The sequence below is a fragment of the Perissodus microlepis genome, chromosome 5, assembly GCF_051167445.1.
Source record: "Perissodus microlepis isolate ML-2025 ecotype Zambia chromosome 5, ASM5116744v1, whole genome shotgun sequence".
NCBI lineage: Eukaryota > Metazoa > Chordata > Actinopteri > Cichliformes > Cichlidae > Perissodus > Perissodus microlepis.
The window spans coordinates 35,803,835-35,829,580 of NC_140465.1; the positions used below are offsets into that span (position 1 = coordinate 35,803,835).

At 43.8% G+C, this 25,746-nt stretch overlaps 2 protein-coding genes across 5 annotated transcripts in view; both read right to left on the bottom strand.

The window, feature by feature from the left end:
• Positions 1-4,842, bottom strand: part of LOC146387793 (semaphorin-3D) — a 101,909-nt gene extending 97,067 nt beyond the window's left edge. Inside the window, exon 1 of the mRNA XM_084929632.1 lies at positions 4,665-4,842. The gene's annotated coding sequence lies outside the window, so the exon portion shown is untranslated. The remainder of the gene's footprint in view (positions 1-4,664) is intronic.
• Positions 4,843-4,894: 52 nt separating this feature from the next.
• On the bottom strand, positions 4,895-24,935 carry LOC146387794 (protein SSUH2 homolog). Of its 4 annotated transcripts, none has more exons than XM_084929636.1 (12): positions 24,802-24,935; positions 14,809-14,904; positions 14,634-14,718; positions 14,381-14,510; positions 10,746-10,806; positions 10,030-10,154; positions 9,888-9,950; positions 9,526-9,605; positions 8,715-8,807; positions 8,523-8,628; positions 8,229-8,336; positions 4,895-4,994 (listed from the first exon to the last, which is right to left on the bottom strand). In XM_084929636.1, exons 1-12 carry the CDS (start codon positions 24,824-24,826, stop codon positions 4,980-4,982), a joined length of 987 nt encoding a protein of 328 aa, XP_084785762.1. In that variant the 5' UTR covers positions 24,827-24,935; the 3' UTR covers positions 4,895-4,979. The 4 variants fall into 4 exon arrangements, 3 of the variants coding, with proteins under 3 accessions (XP_084785762.1, XP_084785760.1, XP_084785761.1); XM_084929634.1 differs by lacking the exon at positions 4,895-4,994 and adding an exon at positions 6,100-8,129; XR_014800320.1 differs by having other exon boundaries at positions 8,523-8,807.
• Positions 24,936-25,746: the final 811 nt, after the last annotated feature.

Consider the following 25,746-nt stretch of genomic DNA (forward strand, 5'->3'; position numbering starts at 1 on the left):
TTTAGACGTTCAGGAGATCCACATGAAACTTTCAGGGATGAAAAACACATAATAATAATAATAATAATAATAATAATAATCAAACACATTTTAATTTAGCTTTTACCTAACGTTTATTTATTTTATGCTTATTTATTCTATCCTGTTATTCTATTTATATTATTAATTTAGGTTTTACCTAATATTTATTGATTTTATTCTTATTCATTTTTTATCTTCTTACTCTATTTATATTGTATCCCATTCTTATTTATTTTATCTTTTTATCCTGTATATAATCTTATTAGGTCAAATCTCCAGTGTTTCCTCAGAGGGCGCTCTCTGCACCGGGGCTGTGATCGACCGTGGCTGCTGGGGCCCTGGGGGTCCTCTCAGCCTGGCTGGGGGGCTTCTTTGCCTCCCCCCTGCTGTGTGCCCAGCCTGGTGGCTGCGGTCTGTGACCGGCTCCCGGTGCAGACGGCTCCCTGTGATAGTGTTTCCTCACCTGGCTCATGTGTGCCCAGCCCAATTTTACTTTTTAAGCGTGTGTGTTTGTGTGTTTGTGTGTGTGTGTGTGTGGGGGGTGTATGTATCCACGATCATTTATGTTAATGAGAGTGTGGGGAGTGAGTTGGAGGGCGGGGTGGGGTGGGCTGCTTTTAACCATGTAAAGCACTTTGTGCTACATCTTTGTATGAAAAGTGCTTTGTAAATAAAGACTGATTGATTGATTAAAGCTCTGTTAGAAAGTGAAACCACATCGATGGATCAGAGTTGAGCTTTGGCGCTCTTTAACTCTTTAACTCGAGTTATTTTGTTCCAGCGTTTATGAGTCCTTTGAACTTTAGAAGTTCAGGAGATCCACATGAAACTTTCAGCACCAAAAGTAAAGAACACTTTGCAGGTAATGAGGAGACGCAGGAGGGATATAATGCAGGGAGGAGGACACCTGGTGCAGCTTTGATGAGTTTGTTCCCACCGCAAGCTCAGGAGCCGTGAGCACAGACGCTGATACCAAACTGCAGCGAGGCAGCCTCAGTGCAACAGTACACACACCAGCATGTACAAGAGAAGCACACACACACACACCTGATGGATCAGAAACTGATTTTCAGCATCTCCACTGATCTAGAAAAAAAAACACCGATCCAAAGAAGTTCTTCCTCGAGGAGTCTGAAGCAGCCGTCCTGCCGCCCAGCAGCCGACACACTCCCGGGTCATACGAAGGCAGTCGGTATCAAAGCCACAAAGAGCAGAATGGAAAACAGACCTGAAGTTCAGACGGGATCAGCTGGATCAAATCAGAGCGTTACATCCATGGAGAACGAGAAGCACATTCCAGGAATCCATCTGGGATGCTGCAAAGCGCATCAAACACAGAAAGGATCGGAACGCCCGCTTCAACCACGGAAAGCACCGCGCAGCACGGATGCTTTGACAGATTACACCTTCAGTCCAGCAGCAAGAGCGCAGGACGCTGCATCCTGTCACACCGTGAAAGCAAGAAGATCTGCTCACGTGATTCCCAGACGTGGAAAAGTTAGAGAGGCAACAGAAAGAAGCATCCATGCAGGATGAAATACTTCATGTGGTTTTCTCATTTCTAAACAGGTTTCTGGAGGTCAACCTGTGGAAGGATTATTAATGGTCGTCTTTGTCTCCGCGCGTATCGGCAGCTACCTGAGGTCAGAGTTCGGCCTCGCCTTTTCTGACTTTGTTCATTTTAATTATATTTAAAGTTCAACAAACTGTAAAAGAGATAAATTCAGGATATTTGAAGGACAGGACAGTCTGGTGTAAGTGCTGTTTCAGTTCTGGGTGATGCTGACTCAGCCCCCAACAGCCTGACATGTGTAACTTTCACTAACCAGCTGCAGGTTCCACTAATACTGTGATTTTCTCCTCTGCTCTCCACGCTGTGCTGTAACGTGCACGGATCACATCTTGCTTTGTCATTCGAGTGCCCGCTGGGATCAGTGCGTCTGCCCGTTTGTCTCTGGATGTTTCTCTGCTGCTCATTTTAAATGTTCCAGACTGACGAAAACAAAAAACTCCAACCACGAGTGAAAGTGAGGCTCTTCCTAAGTGCTGCAGCCCAGCTTTGAACTTCACTGCTCTTTGGCCGGCAGCCATCAGATAAGACTTTTTATCAGGAGCCGTTGTTGATTCAACTCATGGAGCTTGACTCGGCTTTTAAGAACACGAGCAACAAGCCCGCTGCGTGCTCGCCGATCTCTATCTCTGGGCCAAAACCTGCTGTCAGTTTTCCTCCACCCCACCACCTCCACTCTCGACTGCCACCGGGCTCCACGCCTCACGCTGACATGAGCTTTTCCTCGTTTTCTCTCCTTTCACTCAGCAGCCAGCTTGATACAAACAGAGTAAAACCCTCTCCTGACCGAGAGGGAGTCAAGTAGCTTCAATGGGCTCCACTCGGGAGCTTCACAGATACAGCGAACCTGCAGATTTAAAGGGCTCTTCCTCAAGTTTCCTTTAAATTAAACCAATTAATTTTGCAGAAACAAGTTATTTGTGCTCCTTTTTAGGCCACTTAGATTTCTTCCTTCTGAAGTCAAGAGTCTTCACAGTTTAATCCCCCAAACTAATCTCAATGTCAGCCTCTTTTAAAAATATAAAGGAGTGAAGGAATCGCATTAAAACACTGGAAACTAGAAGGACACCAAAGCCAGCGCACTTCTTCCTTCAGCCATCCGTCTCCACCAGCTTTTGTGTTGTTCTGGTCACCTCAGACTCGTGGCCCACAAAAGAAACCCGAACTTGTTTTGATTTTTGGGGGACAGTTATTAAACTTTTTCTAGAAAAAAGTCCAAATAGGTTTTTGTCCCCTGATTGACAAAACTTTGGACAAAGGTCAGCGCTTGCGTCCCATCATCACTGAGGACTTTGGGGGTTTTGAGGTCTCTGCAGGTGACTTACCTGTTGCAGAGCAAACACTTGTGATGTTCAGCTTCTTAATTAAGTTTATTAACAGATTATCATGCAGCTGTTGTCCTCTTCTGGTCGGTAGTCAGTCTGCATGTTTGGTTAAGGTCCAATGATCGTCGGGTCTATTCGGATTTATTGTTGTTGAGAATTATTCACCTTGAGTTTGATTTGGTTTCAGGACCGACTCCATTGTATAAATAAGACATGAATAGATGACTCAGTAGAATGAGCTGATGACGTCTTATTGTGGAAGCCAGACAAACACCGAGTTCCCACAGCAAAGAGTCCGACGACCAAACGAAGCAGAAAAAACTCAAATCAACACATCAGAGAATTTTTGCATTTTAATGCACAAAAAAACAAAATAGTGAATAGATCATTTTCTCTAATCACATCGTTTCAGGACAGAATGAAATGTCACGTTTTCAGTCCATGTCACTGACACGCTGCAGGTCATGTGTGTGAGCGAGCTCCCACGCAGAGCACACAGGTGTCTGATATCTGCACAGCAGCAGCGCTGCAGTTTGAGACGCGACACAATGACACAAAGCAGCCAGGAAACAACAAACACACACAGAGGACAGGAAGCAGCAGCCCCACGGTCAGACTGTACAGCAGAGGAGGGGGTGAAGTCCATAACAGGAAAGGCCGGGACAATGGGGGGAGGTTTACCCACGGCAGAGACACGGAGCCACTGTACCGTCAGATCCTTCTGTGGTTCTGTCTCTAACAGCCTCGGCTGCAGGTGCCTCAAACATGCTCACAGGGCCACTCACAGCTCGAACGCCCATGAAAAACTCCTGTGGGCTCCTTTAGTTTAGCCCTAAAAGCTTCTAACTCAGAGCTGTCACACTCATGTTAATTCATGGACATTAAATGATGTTTTTTAAGTGTAAAGAGAAGGTCATTCATATGTAATGAATCATCCAGCAGGTGGAGAACAGCCTGCTGAGCAGAAATAAGAAGTTTCAACAACATGTCTCAGTTTTTCCACTTTCAGTCATTTTAAAAAGAGAAAAAAAAAAGTCTGTAGTAACTCTGCCTCGGGCTTAAAATTCTCTCTTTCTTAGTAAAAATAAAGTGAAGAGTCCATAAATTATGTCTGCAATTTTTACACTTTGCAAAGTCATCCAGAAGACACATCCGACCTGTATGATGGATTGGGCTGTAACTCCTACTCTGCAACCCTCAGTGGCCAAAGCTCCAACAAAGACACAAGACGGGGTGTCCTCGCTGACCATGAAAATTCCCTGGATCCTCCTCAGCTGCCACCAAAATGCCAACAAAACCCTATAAACTTCCCCAGTGACAAAAATACTCTTCCTCTGTGGGCACTAAGGCCACCTCAGGCACCAGCACAACTCCTCCACAGTGCCCAGCCTGAAACCTCCCCATCAAGGTTTCTGGACTTCCTCGTACATCACCAGAAGATATTTATATAAGCGGAACTGTACCTTCTAAACGGGTGTCGTTAGTCCTGCCGGGACTGAATGAGATTAAACCTTTTCATCAACTTAAAATCTGCTGGAAACGTCCCACAAACCTCCTGAGGATGAGTTTGTGGAGGATGAGTCTCCTCTTAACATGCACGTGTCCTCTGTGGACCAAACACGTCACCGATACATCAGAAATAAATCATAAGAACAGTAAAAATTAAAAACACACACTTAAAAAAATCTTTCCTCCCGAGAGACAGCAGCAGCGCATCCACACGCAGAATGAAACTTTTACAAACTCACCGAGCAGAAGTCTCTCTGTGTGCGTGGATTTGTCTCTGTGCGTGGATCTGTCTCTGTCTCACTTTATTCCGCTTCCGTAGAGCCGCCGCAGATCCCGGTGGTGATGCAGCGGGTACCGGACGGGTCACCTGAAGGCTTCACACGTTATAAACACACTGAGCGCGTGCGGGCTGGAGGCTGAGCCACTCCTGCACCCTCAATCCACCCGCCCTGAACGTGCTGCCTTCACGTGCAACTCGGAAGTCCACATTTCACAGTGATTGGAGTCTGTGGTTTTTATCTGCCATCCACACTGACGTGCAGCGCCTGAAGGGTTTAATTGCTGATGCACTGAAAACAACACAACGACACAAGCCAGTAAAAACACAGAGATAAATTCTCAAAACAACCAAAAACACTTTAATATTCTAAAATAAATACGACGCAATATTAATACAAACAGACACAAACTGACCGGAAAGAAAAGCAAACGGCTTCAAAACTCTAAACAACAAGAACAAAGTGTAAAGCAATAAAAATGCAGAAATACATAATGGCAAATCCGGTTTTTAGAAAAGACACTTTTCGAGCTTTAACAAAAAAACAAAAACAAAAAACTAATAACCTGCAATATGCAGCAAAAAGTATTTCTTTCCCAGAATTCAGTTAATATCTGCCACCATGAATCACACCCCTCTGGCTATCACATTTAATTACACAGGGCCAGGGCCCCCGGTCCACGAGCTCAGTGTGAAGAGGCTTTATGAGACAGGAACAATGAGCCCAAGGAGGCCAGTTACAGGAAAAATGCAATATGAGTTAAAAACATTAAGAAAGACTCAAAAACCCAACAAAAAAAGGACAGAGACAAACAAACTCAGGGTTTGGTTGAATTAAAAATGATTTGGAGTCAACAAAGAGGGACAACAGACTTAAAATGACACAAAAATGAAACTTAAAGCCACAAACACTACTTTAAACACTTACAAATAAATCTCTGCCAGAGTTAAAATATTTTCCAGCACGCATGTCACATTTTTTCACCCGTCAACCTTGGATCGTGGTTTTTCCCACAGCACACGGTGTCAGTAAACACACCTGGGCTGACACGCTGCAGCGCCCTCTTGCGGTGTTATTTTATCAGCACAGAAATAAAAACGACATTTTCTCCAGTTTTATGTTTAGATGTCGGATTTTTATACCTCTCGTGCAGCCGGTTTCCCGCCCTGACGCTTCAAATCTAAAACGGATCAATAAAATGCATCAATGTTTTCATTCGCTGGTTAGTTTAACCGTTTGTAGCCACGTGATGCACAGTTTTACCTTCAGTTCTTGAGCAGGAATCTGACTCTAAAAATATAAAATACCAAAACATTTATAAATCATTTCAATAAAACATGTTTTTGGATCCAAGCTGGTGGTTTTCTAGTTCAGGGACTGCACAGACACCACAGGGTAATGATAAAAACATTTTTATTTGTGTGATAACTTTACTGCAAACTTTGGCAGGTGATTTATAGTTTTTAAAACAATAAAAGATATCAAAATGTTATTTTAGCTGTACACACGAGAGTCTGTAGTGATGTACAAATGTTAAATACAGCATGAGACGTGTTTTCTGTGTCACTTCAGGAAAAATGTCCAAACACTGGACGGATTTTACAGAAGCTGTAAGGGGAAAACGTACACGCACAGTCCCTACTTATGACATCATTAGAAATTGACACGCAGGTTCAAACTGCTTCAGACAGGAAGCTGCATTTTATCATCACTGGCAGTAAACTGCTGCACTTAATCTTCCAGGAATTTGGCCTGGAGTTCATTTCCTGACCCGAAGAAGATTCCTCTCTTCTTTTACATGTAGACTTAAAAAAAACAAAAACTTTAAGGCAACAGCCGTACGACACACGGGTCGCCTGCTCGACCTGCTGTACCTGCACCGAATCACCTTACAGCTCCAGAAAAATCAACCAGATTAAATTCAATGATGTTTATCCATCAAGCAAAACTTTACACTTTACTATTGAAGTCCATCGTTCATATTTATATAACAGTGATTCCATCCCTGTAATTAATCGCCTAACAAGACCTGGACCGTTGGATGGATGATTGAACAGGCTGCAGAAAGGAGGCAGGAAGACCCTGAACCTGAACCGAGCTCAGCTAAAAGACTGAAAACACTCAAAACAGCAATAACGAGACTTAAAGTAACAAAGAAGCTAAAAATTACAACAAAGACAAAAAAATGATGACAAATATGGAAAAATCCAAAGAAAAAAATGTGAAAATAACGAGAAATTGAATAAACGTGACTAAATATTTCAACAAGGGTACTGATAATGACAAAAACATAAACTAAAGATGACCACACACAAAAAAACAGACTGAAATCACAAAGAGACAAAAATATGCAAAAAAACTGATTTAAATGACATCAGAGAAACCAAAACCAATCACAGAGAGACTGAGAGCGAGACACCAAAATGAGCACAAATATCGTGAAAACGTCCAGAAAGGTTAAAAATCTTTGGTCATTCGTGTTCTGTGATGTTCTGGGCGGTGCTCCTTCTAACAATGATTTTCAGTATTGATTATTCTGCCAGTTATTTTCTCACTTAATCACTTTTCTTTAAAAACATCACTCAATGAGAATTACCAAGTAAAGTCTCGAGTTGAACCTGACGCTGTAAGTGCACTCGTGTTAACAGTAACGAGAGTAACAGTGTGGAAACGAGTCTGACTGCATCTGAGACCAAAAGCAGCAACTTCAGGTGTTTAAAGCAGTAAAATGAGGTTCGTGCAGATACCAGAAAATAAGAGAATAAACCCTGAGTGTGACTGCAGGACGTCTGACACGAGTGAAGACGTCTGAAGACTAAACATATAAACAACTAAACTCCAGGTTGTGCACGTTAACTTTAGTGATCTGGCCTGATGATGTACTGAACAAAAGCATTTAGCACTGAATGCCACAAAGAAAGCACCAGCAGCAACAGGAAATAACCTGATGGCAAACAGGAAGTAGATGTTAGGGTTATAACAGATTAGAGAAAGAGGTATAATTCATACTGATTCATGATTAAAATAACTAACATGCATAACAAAGTTTATCTACAGATATATGGAAACTTTTCTAGTGAAAATCCATCAAGACGTTTAACTGAACCGACACCTGTGACAGCTTTGGGGCCACTTATCTTAAAAGTTTGGCTCCCTGTGATTTGGAGGTGAATCCTGTCAAAAATAAGCTGAGCTTTGATCATTTATCATAAAACTGAGAGATTCTTAAGTAAACATACAAAACAAAAACGGTTATATGGGTCGTGGGATTAAATATCGATACCGTGCTGCCTACAGGATGGAACATGCAGAGGGATATTTGGAGGTAAACACTTTGTTCTCCAGCCCGTAGACGAAGAAGCTGTAGTCTTTCCCGTTGTAGGTGTAATAGGCATGAGTGAGGGGCACCAGCTCGATGCTCTGACGCTGAGGAGGGAGATCGGACGCTCAGAGTCGACACAGAGCAACAAACCTCAAAGAACGTGTCTGAGATCGGCCGAGAGGGCCGCGTGCGCGTATCTGTACCTGCTGCAGGATGCGGCTGGTGGCGGTGAAGCGCTCGAGGTGTTCGTTAATCAGTTTTGTTGAAACGTCACAGATCTCCTGATCCGGGAAACCCTGGATAGGATACACCTGGCAGCAGCAGGAAGTCTGTATTATTATAAATGCATTCATATAGTTCATATTCATCCACTCGCTACAGTGGACACGCTGACCAAACATCCAGGTGTGTGGTTGCACCCTCTCCCACAGCAGGACAGAGGAAGCAGCCGGTGTGGATCCAACACACAAATGAATGAAAATAAATGTTTTTTTTACCAGCAAACTCTCATCGATGAAGAAAGCGTCTCCCGACACCTTCTCAAACTTCTTGTCAGGAAAGTCAGGCTGGCGGTCGGGAATGAACTCACTGACGTTGTTCTTCCTACACATTTAAAAAAATAAACACAAACGGCTGAAGCAGTGGTGTCATACGGAGGGCCGTGGGAACATTTTGAGTGATTTTGATACCACGTCACTGTGAGCTGGATGAAATGCAGCAGGTTTTGGCTGCCGAGACAAACGGAGCAGGTCTTGTAGCCGTGGCTGTGGCAGCTCAAACACCTTCAGGAGCGAGAGACCGACAGCAGAGTCAGAGACAGCGTGAAAAACAAAGAGAGCGGAGCTGCAACGGCTCAGACAGCCTGCAGGTTCTGTGCAGCTCCATCTGTGTGCTCTCCCTGCTCTCTGCACCCGATTCATCATGTCAACTTAAATTTAGGGAGGAGGATGAAATCACAGGGAGGTCAGGCTGTTTGGGTTTGGCCAAAAATCTGTGAACAGGCTTGTTGGCATGATCAAGCACCAGGAGGTTCTCCTTCAGACGCCTCGAGATGATGGACTTTCTTTGGTCCTGTATCCTGCAGGCTCTTCCACGGATGCTGCATCGTAGCCACAAACATGACCCTCATCATCCCTTCCCCTCTCTCTCTCAGTTTGTGTCAAAGGCACAGTACACCCTCGGGGAGGCGTGGCCTCCAACAGGCTCCTGACTGCCACACCTCCCATGTATGTTACAGTTATCCCTCCACTGGAGTCCTCAGTTCCCGCTGGACATCTTTCTGGATCAAAACACTCACTTCCTGCCTTCTCTCCTTCATCATCATCATTTCTCCCCTCAGTCTGGGGAAAGCAGCTCAGACTTTTTCAGGTTGACACAAAATCGTGCCTCCGATAAGCAGTGACGTGTGTCGCAGTACAAAGTGCTTTTATTAGCTGTCCCTGATCATCTGCACATTTTAAGGTGAGAAAGAGGCAGAAAAGCAGCAGACTGGACTCTCACCTCTTTCGACCTCTGCCATGACAGGAAGTGCAGTGCTTGTTCCTGATACGACCGCGGCCGTGGCAGAACGTGCAGCGCTTCTGCAGAACGAGAAGAACAGATTAAAAAGATTCATATTCACTGCAAACTATGTTTGATCATTTTAAACTTAAAGATATGATGGATGTGTCTGAACATTCAGAGTTTCTGTTTTATCTTAAGCAGAGATGAACAAACAAAAAATAACTGAGATAAAAATCAACCAGCAGATATTTTTCATGTGTCATAATTCGCAGTTAAAGCTGGAAGCGAATCGTGAATTTTCTCCCATTTCTACTTGTTCTGTTAATTTAATAAAATATGAAACGCTTTAAAAGCCGGACCTGGCCTCTGCCGAAGCAGGCGGTGCAGCGAGTTCTCCCGCAGCCTTTGCACTTGTGACACACCTGGAACACAAATTTGTGTTACTGTGATAAAACAGCAGCTCAGGAAGCTGAAAAAAGACTAAGAGGCGCAGAGCTGCACCTTCACGAACGACGAGTGCGGCACTCGGATCTTCTCCACCTTGTCGGTGTATCTCTGAGGCAGCGACACCGGGATGTCCCACGGCGCGGGGCTCATACCGTACTGAGGACCGTCCACCGTCTGACCTGTTTCACACCAGGACAACATAACTGATGAAGAGTTATCCCGCCTTGTGTGACCGACCGCTCCTCAGCCTCAGCCGATTGATCCTCTGTCACCACATTTCTCCACCTTAGATTTTAATCATCAGCTAAAGTTTGAGCTTTTCTGATGTGTTTTCCCCCCTAATCAATACATCTGACAGATACAACAGGAGGTGAAACAACAAGATGAAAGATGAAAACTCTGAAAGTTTTCAGGTTTCTGCTGCTTTCCCACCTCGAGAACTTTTCCCAGGAACTAAGAACCGTTAGAGGAACTCTGTCTGCTTCCAGCACAGGAATCAGGATCGGGAAATTACTCCACCACCTTAAAAAATCCCTCCATGTAAGAGGAACTGCCTTTAAACAGGAAGAACAGGAACTATAAAGAAACTTGATTAGGTGAGTAGTCAGCTGCTGCATTACCACCACCTACTGGACTCCAGCAGTTAGTTATACAGCCAGCAGTCTCAGGGTTTCTGCATTTCGCTGGTCTCTTGCCTTTGTATCGTGACAGACGTGGATCTAATCCTGTTGTTCATGCAGGAAACACATCATGTGAGGAATTGTTTTTACCGTTGTAGGGCTCAAACTGCCAGGCGCTGGCTCTGGTCTCGGTGTAGGTCTCCAGTCGATACTGCAGAAAGAAAAGAAGGCAGACTGGAAACACTGGCAGCACTTTGGATTCAGGTTTCCACACAGACTGGCCCGTAAACTGGGTTTTAAAGAGAAACCTAAAAAGCTTTAAAATCATGTTTGCTGTGAGCTGTTAAAGCTGCCGTGGATCCTGGATAAGCTTTGCTTCCTCACATCAAACTCCATTAAAGTTGAACAGCACCGATTCATTTAACATGGAACTTTGGTGTTGTTCTTTATTTCCTGTTTCAGAGGCGGACGTTCAAATAATACATGATCAAAGTTTCTGATAATGAGGCTGGTTTCTGTGCAGGCACTCTCTGTGAGCCAAAAGCTCAGAGCCAGGAGTTTTTTCTACCCCTGGCTCTGTATGATGTCATCCTAATATGGTCATGTTATCTTAGGTGTACAGCTCCAACCACCTGCTGTTTAAACCTTCTGTTTATGGCAGCCAGCCAATCAGGAGGAGTTGTCTTAAACAGGGAGGAGCTAAAGCAGCTTGTTTCACACAGAGGAGGACCTCAGGGTTCATGCAAAGCTGCTCTAAGCTGAGCAAATAATAAAAACATGAACCTGGAACTGAGCAGAATAGCTCCTCTTTAACTTCCTAGGACCTGGCGTCCACATATGTGGACATCACGTTTTGGGTTGTCTAGACCAAAATATTCAGTTTTGCTCTACAAGGGCCTGATATCCACTTACGAGGATGTTGTACTGCTACTGTGCTATTGAAATTTAAAGCGAATGTCCTCATATGTGGATCCCATTTTTCTCAGAAACAAAAATCAGGTAAAAAAATAAATCACGTAATTCTTTGTTTTTACATTCATCAGGTTCCAATCAGCCCAAATAACAAAGAGAAATTAAAAATGCCATGAAAGAGTTCAGGTCTCAGGAGATTAAACAGAAATGCATTAGGACAGCCATCCCCAACCACCGGGCCACAGACCGGTACCGAGCCGTGAGAGTTGAGAGGTGTTATGGTTTTCAGGGTTTTTATCGTTAACTCGGTTTCCCTGGGTCTTTTCCCGTGTTGTAGTTGTGCTTCTTATTTTGAAAGAAATGTTTGCGCGTTACCATAGCGACCAGAGAGTATTATGGGGCAGAGAGGAGGACGTTACTCTCAGTGTTGCTGGTGCATTTCAGGAGGACGCTGCTAATAAAGTTACACAATTACACAGTGAATTCGTGTTTATTGTTATATTTACAAAATGCCACAGTTTTTGTCTCGGCCGTATCATTTTATTTTGTTGTATTTATCTGCAAAACCTTAACGGCCGGTCCATGTCTGACATTATATCAGTCCGTGGGGACCGCTGCATTAGGATACTCTCACACTATGACAGCTGAGATAACCTCCAGTCGCCCCCAGCAACCATGGATGCATGGATGGGTGGATGCATGGATGGATGGATGGATGGATGGATGGGTGGATGCATGGATGGATGGGTGGATGCATGGATGGATGGATGGATGGATGGATGGATGCATGAATGGATGGATGGATGGATGGATGGATGGATGGATGGGTGGATGCATGGATGGATGGATGGGTGGATGCATGGATGGGTGGGTGGATGGATGGATGGATGGATGGATGGATGGATGGATGGATGCATGGATGGGTGGGTGGATGGATGCATGGATGGATGGATGCATAGATGGGTGGGTGGATGGATGCATGGATGGATGGGTGGATGCATGGATGCATGGATGGATGGGTGGATGCATGGATGGATGGATGGGTGGATGCATGGATGGGTGGGTGGATGGATGGGTGGGTGGATGGATGGATGCATGGATGGGTGGATGCATGGATGGGTGGATGCATGGATGGATGGATGGATGGATGGATGCATGGATGGGTGGATGCATGGATGGGTGGATGGATGGATGGATGGGTGGATGGATGGATGGATGGGTGGATGCATGGATGGATGGATGGATGGGTGGATGCATGGATGGATGGATGGATGGATGGGTGGATGCATGGATGGGTGGGTGGATGGATGGATGGATGGATGGATGGATGGATGGATGCATGGATGGGTGGGTGGGTGGATGGATGCATGGATGGATGGGTGGATGTTACACCTGAGGTCTGAAATTGTCAAGTAGCTCTTTTACAGAAAAGTTGAGAGCCATCTTCACCACCATGTCTTAGGTATATTAAATGTTTATTATGTTATTTTATGATCATTTTATTGCATTACTGGCAGACACACTTGTATTATCCCTCATCACTGATGGGGACGACAAGGAGTACAGAGGACTGACCCAAGACTTTGTGGACTGGTGCCAGCTGAACTACCTCCAGATCAACGCCAGTAAAACCAAGGAACTGGTGGTAGACTTCCGCAGGCACAAGCATTCTCCACTGCAACCACTGAACATCCAAGGTATGGACATTGAGGCTGTGGACAGCTACAGGTACCTTGGTGTTCATCTGAACAACAGACTGGACTGGACTCATAACTCAGACGCCCTCTACAGGAAAGGGCAGAGCAGGCTGTACCTGCTGCGGAGACTCAGGTCGTTTGGAGTGGAGGGCCCACTCCTGAAGACCTTCTATGACTCTGTGGTGGCTTCTGCTATCTTTTATGGTGTGGTCTGCTGGGGCGGCAGCATCTCTGCCGGGGACAGGAAGAGACTGAACAGGCTGATCCGAAGGGCCAGCTCTGTTCTAGGATGCCCTCTGGACCCAGTGGAGGTGGTGAGTGACAGGAGAATGGTGGCTAAGCTGTCATCCCTGATGGACAACATCTCCCACCCCATGCAGCAGACTGTGACAGCACTGAGCAGCTCCTTCAGTGGAAGACTGCGGCACCCACGGTGTGGGACGGAGAGATTTCGCAGGTCTTTCCTCCCCACTGCTGTCAGACTCCACAATAAAGACTTTAACTGATCAAACACACACATCCACACATGTGCAATAACACTAATGTGCAATAATCTTTTCTGTCATCGTTGTATTTTTACTCAGTTGTATATAGCATTTGTATTCTATTTTTATCTTATTGTATATTTATTTTATTTTATTCTGTACAGTTGTGTACTGTATTTATTCTTATTGTATCCTAATTTTTGCCTCATAACTTTTGCACTGTCCACTTCCTGCTGTGACAAAACAAATTTCCCACGTGTGGGACTAATAAAGGTTATCTTATCTTATCTTATTATTTACAGTTATTAGATTTCTACACTTCTCCAGCCTTATACTGATATCTAATTACTGAAACACGTGTGGGAGGGGGCACTTAAACTGCTAATTCCAGGAGGTTAACACACGCCATCAGTCACATCTGAACTCTGTTTTTGCTCTGTTGTTCAATTTAATTCAGTCTTATTTCTAAAGCTCCACATCCCAACACAAATCAAAGCCAGACTTTGTTATTCCCCCTTGTTGTCAGATGTACCATTTTCATTTCTCTATGGTCAAGGATTCATTCTTAAAGGCATCGTTGTTGTTAAACTGTTTTAATGAGTGAAGTAAAAATCATTAGCAGTTTTCTTGCAGACGTCATGTTGGTGTGAGTTAGTTTTGGGAAACATAAAGCCACAGGTATGAGACCTACCCTGTACACTGTGATGGGCTGCAGATCTTTGAAGGTGAGGTTCCTGGCAGGTTTGGAGCTGTAATTCCATTTGGATTCCACAAATTTGAGCAGAGCATCTCTGGCTACATCCTCTGACACCGAAGGGACCCTGGAGAAAAATATCTTTCATCCCACCGGGCCTTCATTTGTTTGTCGAGCGACTATTTTGGCTGAGATAAAGCAAAGAATCATCTGCAAAGCCTTTAATAAAAAGATGACCAGTAGGAGTTACCTGACGTCGGGCACTGATGTGCTTCTGTTTTGTTCAGGTTGGGGATTGTAGGCAGGGGGCGGTGGGTACAGCGGGTTATCGTCATCTGGACAAACGCATGAACAGAAACACAAAAACAAAGGAGATGAAGGTGGTGTTGGTGTACAGAAACCTCAGAGTAGAGCAGAAGGCTCACCTCCTCCTTTGAGGCCCTGATATCCATGAATATCATTCAGCCAGCCAGGAGGTGGCGCTGATGGTCCCTCCTCTGGTATGTTTGGATCGAATGTACCTGAAAAGACAGGAAGAAAAGACTGTTTCTGTGGTAAAGTCATAGTTTGAAAAGTGTCGTAAACCTGCATTTTTTTCTAATGGCCAGCAGGGGGCAACTCCTCTGTTGCCATTTTGATACCACATGATATGTTGCACGCCCCACAACGTCAGAGCATGCTCTTAATGAGACGATGGATGGTGTCCTTGCACACCACAAGTGCCAGAAGAGGTCTGTTTCTACTGTGTTCTACTGTTCTCTAGCATGGGACTAGTCAATGGTATCAAGTGTTTATTCACCAGCAGCTGCCTGCAGCATTTTTGTTCACAAGCAGGAAGCCAGGACCCAGTGCAGCAGCGTGGCCTTGTACAGTGGCCTGTACGAGGCCTGGCCTGTAGACGTCCCTCCATGATATGCTAACCACCAAACCGCTCGTGCTGAGCGATGTTACAGGCAGCATAACATTCTCCACAGCTTCTCTAAAGCGTTTCACGTCTGTCACCTGTGGTCTGGGTGAAGCTGCTCTCATCTCTGAGAAGCACAGTGGCAGACCTGCTAATTCTGGTATTCTATGGCAAATGCCATTGGGCTCCACAGTGGTGGGCAGTGAGCACAGGGCCTGCTAGAGGACATGAAGTCTGTTACTGATTCACCCCAGCAGCCTGCTGCAGGTCATTTTATGGCTCTTGCAGTGTTCATCCTCCTGATGGGTTGAAGGCCTTCTACAACCCCGCCCAGCTCTCCCAGAGTTACTGCCTGTCTCCTGAAAGTCCCGTGGTCGTGATGTTTGATTTGGGAGCGTTTTATGCCAGACATAAATTCTGGTGTCAGTTTATTTCTCTGCTTTGGTGTCTTCAGGTTCTTGATAATTGTGCTCTAACCTGATTAGTCTCACCTGTGTTGTTCTAGTCACACCTGTTTCTGAGCAGCCAGTGAGTTCCTCAAGTGTATGTAGATCGTCAGGGATTGTTTCGTTGCACTTCTATTTAAGCCTTTAGAGTTTGCTTCACTGACTGATCACCTGTTAATGATCTAAGCCTGTTTTTGGATTAAAGATCTGGACTGTGGAGCGATCGAGTAAAAATACGCAACAAGCTGCGAGGGAGTGGCCAGTGTTTCTGTCCGCGTGGCAGGAAAGGAGGATGCATTCTTTAGCAGAGGCTGTCAGGAAACTGGTCCAGCCTCAGGAAACGGCTCACACGAGCATTATTAAGTATCACTATAAATATTTGCACACCAACTCATCATCCCACTGCCAGTACATCAGATGGATGCATTTCTATGGTTTTACAGCAAGAGTGTGCACACTGGTGCACTTCTGTCTTTGCAGTCACATTCCTGTTAGAGGCCAGTCTATCACAAACAATTAAAACATTAGAGCGATGCAGTGTTGGGGGAGATTGGCTTCAGGTACCAGTGAGACAGGAAATACTATTCAGAAAGTTCTCTTTGTGAAAGTTCAGGATAAAGAAAGGCTTAAAAATCCTTCATGGAAGTTTATAAGATGGGGTTTCATAATTGTGGGAGCTTAGACCAGCTCCCAACAAATGTGATGGTAAAATCCTCCACAGAACTCCAGCAGACATCTCATTGATACAGGCTGGACTGACCGGCTCCACCAAATCAGATTAAAGATCAATCAGTGGTCTGAACTCGACTGTTTCAAAGACACGAGAATGGAGGAATGAGGCGCACACCTCCTGAGCTGTCTGTTTAAAGCAGTGTCACTTACATCATTTATTACAGTCTGCTGCTGCTTTTAAAATTGATTTTAATTGAAATAAAAAATAAATGTCATAAATGTCATAATTCAGATTTTTGTATTGCTCACAGCCACAAATGATCCCAGAAAGTTTATTCTGTTCATCTGTTCGTAGAGCCATCGGTGGGAGAACGTGACGAAACGTTCCTGCTAATGCATTAAAACTCAAATTTCAGCTGACAGGAAGGAGGACAAAGGCAACGAGGAAGCACAACATGGAAAACTAATTATTGGGAATATTCCTTCCTTCCCCAAAACATATTGTGAAGTTAGAATAGTCAATAACACAGCAACTCCTCGTGGTCCTTTTCCCTGAGGAAACGTACAGAACTTACAAGCTGAGCTCTGTATTATGAAGTGCTACCAAAAACAGAAGAAAATGTATAAACAGCTACAAAAAGCCTTTTTAGTTTGTTTATTACTGACACAGTCCTGACTTCATCACATATCTGTGACTCTGTGCAGTGATGCTGCAGCTTCACAGAGCAGGTCAGTGAGCCTGCAAAGGCTTTGTGTTGGAGGGCTTCAGTTTAAATCCAGTGAATTTGGAAAGGTTTAACAGACTGGGATAATGGGGAAACTGGACACAGGTGTGAAATTGAATAATTGAATAATCAGGCCCCATCTTATCTTAATGACCTTGTAGTACCATATCACCCTATTAGAGCACTTCGCTCTCGCTCTGCAGGCCTACTTGTTGTTCCTAGAGTGTTTAAAAGTAGAATGGGAGGCAGAGCCTTCAGTTTTCAGGCCCCTCTTCTGTGGAACCAGCTTCCAGTTTGGATTCAGGAGACAGACACTATCTCTACTTTCAAGATTAGGCTTCAAACTTTCCTTTTTGCTAAAGCATATAGTTAGGGCTGGACCAGGTGACCCTGAATCCTCCCTTAGTGATGCTGCAATAGATGTAGGCTGGATTCCCATGATGCACTGGGTGTTTCTTCTTCACTCCTTTTTTCACTCTGTATGTAATCATTAGTTATTATTACTCTCTGAACCTCGTGTGCAGACTGCTGCCTGAATCTGTCTCATGTGTAGTCGTGTTTTTTCACTATAGAAATCTAATTGTACCAAAAAAATCTTTAGTTTAGCTGCTTCGGCCCATGAAACGACTGAAAAGACTGAGACGCAGCTGTGCCATTTCAACACACAGCTGTGCACATCAGCATTATCTAACAGAAACAAAGGGGCTGATGGGAATAAGTCTCCCTCCTACAGTTTAAGCAAGTTAGGACAAACTAGCAGCTTCACTATGAACACCATCTGAACACAGCCTGGTTTGCTAATCTTTTCCTGGCTTTGAACGGATCACTTTAATTTCCGTCAACACACCGACTCGGGACATCTAGTGATTCCCTTCAGTGTTTGTCTTTAGTCTACACAGTTCCTCAGTATCAGTAACCAAAACAGTGCATAAAGCCTCAGGTAGAATCAACTCTGATTCAAAAACAGATCTCTCTGAATAAACCGTCTCATTTGAACTCAGCACAGAAAACTCTGATTTATTCTCATCAGAAATACATTTGTGCCCTTATTACTGACCTGACAGCTGTGACTATTAAACAGATTCATGCACATTAGGATATGTGAACTGCACGCTCAGCTAAATGACGCCGCAAAATTAAGGCTCTCGGGCTAAATTTGGCCCCCTTTATATTCTTAATTATGGCCCACAGCTGTTGACTGTACAGTCACACATGCTGTGTGCAAGATATGGAGCCACAGACAGAGCACAGAGATGTGGAAGCGTCACGGCAGCACATCTCAGCTCAAAGTGATGGTTTCACTCTTACAGGTGAACCACACGATCACAGGACTCTTACTTTTCCTGTCTAAACGTTTTAAAGTCTAACAAACCTTTTAGTCGACTGATTAAGGACTCATGTTGTACATGACACAACTTCATGACACATGCAAAGTTCATTAAATAATGCAGATCAGTAAACTATGAATGTGAATTCTCAGTTTTCTATTGATGGGGGCAGGGATAGCTCAGCAGGTAGAGTGGTCACCCCACGATCAGGAGGTCGGGGGTTTGAATCCACTGAGCACCGTCCCCACACACTGCTCCCCGCTGCGCCTTAGTGGCTGCCCACTGCTTCACTGAGCGAATGGGTCATATGCAGAGAGAGTAATTTCCCCACGGGGATCAATAAAGTATACATTATTAATTATTGTAGTGATGCACAAGTATGTGCAAAATTTGTCTGGTATTTAAAGTTTAAACGACTCGGAAGACATTCAAAAGTCTCATCAATTAAAGTTGATCTGCAGAGAATTACATTTTTATAGGACAATAATAAATCAGCAGAGATATAAACACAGACAAATCTATAAACACGGAGCCAATTAAACATCTGTTTTTCAGATTTATTGTTCACAGCTAAAGTTAGTTTTTATGTCCGCTGGTATTTGGTAGTATAATAAGCAATAATAACCCCCATGAGAAGCACAAATAGCATATTTTTACACAATAGATGCGATTAAACCACTTCCACGGCACCGTGCAGCCATTTAACATGTGCGTCACGATGTCGCCCGACACAAACACTTTGTCAGCAACCCAACAGCTCTGAGTGTTTTTCACGAGCCGGGTTTTCTTCCAGATAAAAATACAGAGGCAGTGAGCTCGTGACGAGCGGTACACAATACCTCTGGCTGAGGGATAAAAATATCAGCGAGAAGGTGTTTCCCCCACGAAAAGATCTGGGCTGAGATGGTCTCAGTGTGTGAGAACGCTCTCAGGGAGGGAGGATGGAGGGAGGGTGATGGAGGCAGGAGAGAGAAAAATAAAAATAGAGTCAGAGAGGGGGAGAAGGAATGTGAAAACAAAGCCAACTTATTACTGAGGCTTTAGCTGGACAATGCATCCAAAGCCCCTTCGTCTCCTTTTCTTTCTCTGAAGCTCAGTTTCTAAGAGTCTGCTTTAACTCGAGATCATTTAATTTATTAGACTAAATTTACTGTTGACTGGAGCTGCGATGGTTCCTCAGTTAGACCATTAAAACAGAATTCATTAGCAGCTCTTCATTTTAATAAATCATTTGTTAAGCTCCTCTGATTTTCCCTACTGTCTGTCATATACGGTTTAGACTGTTACAATGTTGCAGGCCTAAATAATGAGCTCTGGTAATGAACTCTTCAGAGGCGATAGATGCTTTACGCTCCACTTCCAAACGCTCCCAGTGTGACATCGTCCGTCAAAGACACACAGCTGGTCTCAGGGCGACGTTTAAAAAACGGTCAATCTGTCTTTGGTGCAGAAAAACACACAGAACCAAAAGTAAAGTTACTACATGATTTATTTGGTGTTTTAATGATCATTTAAATGATCTGAAGCTTGTGTTTATCTTCAGCTATGTGAATACCACACTGTGCCGTGCTCACCAGTTTGGCTTGGTTCATCAAAATTTGTTGATTTGGTTGGATTTGGTTCGTAAATCTGATAAAGTGAAGCTGTTTTTGGCAAACAGATGAACTCACTCAGAGTTAGATAAACACCGAGACGTAATCACTGCGCGTCTCGTGACACGGCACCGCTCAGCGTGGCCTCCTCACACCATCCGACACCTCCCACACACAGATTGAAAGGCTCCATTATTACAGCTCGTTTAATGATGTCTGACCAAAACCTTTTGCCTGGTCATATTTTACATGTTGTCACATTGAAGTAGCAGAATGTTAGCCAAACTAGAGACGCAAAACAAGCTCCAAAAACTTGGACGTTTTGTCCAGTTAAATGCTAAAAGCATTCAGTTACTATACTGGCTGTGCAATCTATGCCTTGTTGCCAGACTCCTGGGTAGGTAGGACGTCTTGATAACTGAAGGTCAATAAGCAGCAATAGAGACCATCCGCAACCATCTAACAAGAAAAAACACGTACTCCCCATCCGACTGAAAGTGGTTGCTGGAGGTTGACGGCGGTCACTGTGAAGTACACTGATAAAACATCACTCACATCCACTAAGAGACCAGTCAGTGCAAGGGAGGGTTCACCTTCAAAATAAAAGTTTGCCTTTCAAAGCATGTTGGCTACAGCAGCGGTCCCCAACCCCCGGGCCTCGGACCGGTACCGGTCCGTGAGTCGTTTGGTACCGGGCCGCGAGAGTTGAGGCTCAGGTGTGAAATGTATAGTTTTCAGGGTTTTTATTGGTTTTCAGCGTTATTTTGTTATCGTTTTTATCGTTTACTCGGTTTTCCTGGGTCTTTTCACGTGTGTTATGAATAAATTTTCTTTTTTTTTGGTACTGGTACTAGTTTTATTTTGTTGTATTTATCCGCGACACCTTTAAGGCCGGTCCATGAAAATATTGTCGGGCATAAACCGGTCCGTGGCACAAAAAAGGTTGGAGACCGCTGGGCTACAGCACAGATGAAAAACCTTTATTTTGAAGGCTCACGTCAGGCTTTTACTATGGCTTGACTAGTAGTTATAACAAGGAGACCAGTTGGGGTCTACACCTCATCACGCTCTTTGCAACCAAATGACCCGCCAACTGCCAAGAACCTGCAGCAACTACTGGGCAACCACATGGAGATCACAGGTTTCCAAAGGTGTTGCTGCGGCTCCTCCAACCAACGACCGCGGCAGGCTTAACATGAGGACACCGATGACGCGCAACAATAAACACATGAGATGCATTTCTGTACTATTTGCTCCTTTTATTCCACATTGTACTGTCCACTATACAAATCAGTACATGGGATCACATGTTAAACAAATGCACAGACTGCGCAACAACTCACAAAATAAGAATACAACTCACAAAATATTGCACCAATTACTATGACAAACTACAACATCTGAATATGATACTAACTAGTGCATTAAACTATACATCAAGCTGCGGTCAACAGAAGGTTTCCCCTCATGCTGACCCTACCTTTCTGCTCATCAACATCAGGTGTGGTGAACAGGTGTGTGCAACCACATTTATCATCTAAAACACACCCATGAGTCACGCCCCAAAACCGTGCACCAATACAGTGTGTGCATCTAAACCGACCCTTGTAATCCAAAAACAGGAAAAACTCATATGGCTCCTACAGCTGTGTTGGGCCAACTGGTTACTAAGTACAGTAACTGATGAAGTACAGGTTATATAAATGGGATAACATTCTTCATAACGTACCGTAAACTTCTATCCAGATCAGTAGGAAAGTAATAAAAAAGATTCATTAGCATGAAAAACGGTGATAATTCATATGTAAACAATGTGTGAGGACAATGTCAAAGCTCATGGCATCTCATCCAATATGGCAGACAGGAATGTCCAAACCAAAGAGTCGCCCCCTGCTGGCCATTAGAGAGAAGGCAGGTCCCCGTGACCTTTGCTCCAGTCATTGGTAGGGATGGGTATCGTTTAGGTTTTATCCGATACCGGTGACAAACCGGTACTTTTGAAACGGTGCCGGTGCTTAAAGAATGGAGAACACCAACTTTGTCCAAAAACCTCTCATGTTCAGCTGTTTTTTTGTAAAAAGATAACAATGTTAGCCTTTTCTGCAGCTATGGGGCATATATGGTATCACTCTTGGCTGGAAGCAGTGCTTAAACAATGGAAAAAACACAAACTTTATCCAAAAACCTCTCATGTTTAACTGTTTTCCACTTTTTCTTTGGTCATTTTAGCCTTTTTGGCCAGGGTGAAGGGAGTATCTGCCATCAAACAAGAAGACAGCCGCATGTAGCTATGATGATGTTTGCTAGTTCACCTTACATGCATTAATGTAATAACGTGGTTAGCCTACTCAACGTAAATTACACACGAACAACATTAAGCGACTCACGCAGAGAAGAACAGCTGCTGCTGCATCATCATCCTCATCATTTCTGCTACACTGGCAGGGCTAGGGGCCAGGACTCTATTCTTCGGGTTTTTGGGGGATGTTGCTCCGGGTCCGATAACTGGCAACCCACCCGCAGTAGATGTGCACGGAGTGAGGTCTCGCAGCAAGCTATCAAATACGGCGCATTTCTCGGCTTTTAAAAAAAACGCTATGCGTCACCAGGTGTTTCATCGGATTTGAGGTGTTACCTCCTTTGACAGTATCACAGTATCACCTTAAAGCACTTGTTGCAGGCTGCTGAGTTTGCATATTTTGCTGTGAAGTACAGCCATACATTTGACCGGTCCTCCTTGGGCATTTTTAATCTGTAGCTCTGCTCTAAAAGAACGTACGTACCTGGACCCGCCTACTATCCTCGGAAACGTAAAATGATTGGCTAGAATCTAAAGTGTATCACAGCTCAGGAAAAAAAAGCACCGAAATAAAGCACCGAAATGTGCGCTGCTTTTCGGTCTGGTTACTACCGTTTATGTCAGAACCGGTGCCATCATGGCACCGGATACCGGTACCCATCCCTAGTCATTGGTAGTCACGTAGGAGCAAGCAAAACAACACTTTTTCGATGGTTATAATAATGACAGATCTTTCTTTGTTTTTATGACCATCCTTACATGATTTTTAATTTTAAACCCTTTGATGAAAAGCAGTTTAGTTTCCTAATTTCCTGCATTTACTACATTTATTTTGATATTTTAGAACTTTTACTTTTGATACTTTGTGTCTTTTTTAACAGTGTTATCATGGATGTATTGTTATGACCACGGGCCCTATACATATGATAACAGTGTCATACTCATGCAAATAGTTTGATGGCACAACAACATGCGCCAGTAACATTTTATAGCTGCGACACACAGCAACATCAACATCTAATCCAAAGCCTAAGGTCCATGTGGTAATCTGACACGACAACCTGAAGTAATTAAAAATTAAAATATGACCATATTTATTTTTATTTATTTAATTCTTTAATTTGCCTGACTCCATCTGTCAGCCTGTCCATCATCACTGCGAACAAGAAGGGGCTCAGATCCTGATGTAATCCCACAGACATCAAAACATCACAGGTTCACAGTGATGAGCGTTCTGAAACAGAAGTGGTGCTCCCACTGCTTTATGTATTCCAAGGAAGAGGGAGGAAGTTACAAACTGATCACACCACGCTGTTTTGTGCCCTTGGCGTTATCAGCACCTGTAAAGGGAGTTGTCTTCTCCAACTGGAGGCTGAAATAAGTTCATCTAGTTTTAGAACCTTCCACAGAACAGTCTATTACAGTGTCACAACTAAGCATATGCATAAGCACTTAAATACTTTAAATTAGAATAACAGGAACTTTCTGTTTCTGCCCTCTCTCCTAGACATCTCCATACCTCTGCAGGTATGTTGTATGGACCAACCACCCTTCCACTCTTCTTCTTTAAAGCTGCCCTCACTTCCTCCTTATTAATTCAGAGTTTTACTAACACTTCCAAATTTACTATCTTCCCTCCTGATTTTCTTCAACACGCTCAGTCTGTTATCACCCTCACCTGCTGCACATCCTTTCCAGCTCAATCATCTATCGAGTCAATAGATACGAGTCATTTATGGGAGGTTATGGGCTGTCCTTGGGCAGCATTGGACTGTCCGCATCTGTCATTGATGGAGGTAGTGTCAGAAATATGTGTTGCTTGAGCTGCTGATGGACCATCAGTCGAAAGCCGCTGACAGCCATCCTGCTGTGTGTTCTTTTTATCTGAGATCTTTCTTCTCCCGTTGCTGGTTAACTCCACTGTCTCTCACTTCCCTGTTCTGCCCACTTATCAGCCAATCAGCACACAGTGTCATCCATGTCGAGCACCATGTGGTTGGGATTTTGGAGTACAGCAGGGGCGCACCTCTCTACAGACGGACACCAGCGCTGCAGCAGAAAGGAAGCCTCTGGCTTTTCCACCTCCATCCTCCCCAACACTCCCAGTGCTCCTGTTTACTTTTTTTCATCTCCCAGTAAAACTTTTACACGAATCAGACACGATGCATTGTTTTGTTTTGTAATTTGTTTTCTACTTTTATCGCGATAATACTGTAAGATTTGGATTATCGTGAGTTGTCCACGTGCATCTTCAAACCCTGATAAGGAGCAGACTGTGGTGAGTGTGTGTAGTGTGCAGAGGTCCGAGTAATCATGAGCTCCTGAAACACAGACGAGCGTTTTGAGCTCTCAGCCTGCAGACGCTCCTGACAACTTTAAAGACCACAAACAGCTGAAGAGGAGCAGAGCGCTGGAATAAAAGCAGCTCTCTGCTCCCTTTGAACATGCTCACCCACATCTTCTTCTTTCTCGTCCATTCCTCCGCTGCTCACGGTCGTTAAACGTGAATGAAGCTCCTAACAACAAGTCGCGCGCGGTCACGGTAATAATATACCACAACTTCCGGTTACAGTTTTCAAAGAGAAAAGCTTCTGTGTGGGATACAGTGTGTCACATTTCCTGTGAGGTATGCGCTCAGTGTGTGAACTACAGCCGGATTTATTAGAGGTGTTTATTTTCATAATTTCAGTGTTTTTATTCTGTTTTGACTTTTCTTTAAAGTCGGTTTGTTTCAGTTAAATTTCATTGTTTCAGTTTAGTTTTTATTGTCTTAACTGTTTAGTTTTAGTTCCGTTTTATTGGCTCCAGTGTCACTTTTAAACTTTGTGGGTTTTATTGTATGGAGAGCATACGTCACAAAATCGTTTTTGGTTATAAAAATGTTTTCCACATCTATCTTCATTTATCTAGTTAGTTTTATAATAATAGTGATCTGCTGTTTTATATAAAGGCATGAATAACAACACCAGTCAAATCTGTTGAAAATGCTTAAAGTGTTTGATGACTTTGCTCCAAAGGTCTCAAAAAGCCTTTTTAAAGTTCCTTTTCTCATTTTCTACTAAAACTCTCGTCCATCGCTTTCCTGTTGGTTTTACTTTGAGGGGTCCGTCTGTGAGCTTCCGGTCCAGTCTTGGCTGCTCAGGTCTCACTTTACGCTGTCATTTTGTAAACAGGGTGGCCGCGCCCACCAATGATATGCAAACCATTCAGAAATAAATAAATAAAATAGAATAAAAGAGTTTTCCAGAGTTTTCCTACTAGACTATACTTTTTTGTTGAACTGCACGACATTTTACAGGGATATGTAATTTTTTACCACATTAAAAACTAAAGTGCAAGTTTTACTTTATTAATTAATACATTTTAAGCACATGTTTATAAAGCGCTCTAAAATACT

Excerpts from the sequence above, each read along its gene's own strand:
- LOC146387794 (XM_084929634.1), bottom strand. The coding sequence starts at position 24,826 with ATGGACGAGAAAGAAGAAGATGTGG. Across the intron at positions 10,155-10,745 it reads GCAGTTTGAGCCCTACAACG|GTCAGACGGTGGACGGTCCT; the intron begins GTAAAAACAATT and ends GGTGTGAAACAG. Across the intron at positions 8,629-8,714 it reads ATCCAGCTCACAGTGACGTG|GAAGAACAACGTCAGTGAGT; the intron begins GTATCAAAATCA and ends TTAAATGTGTAG.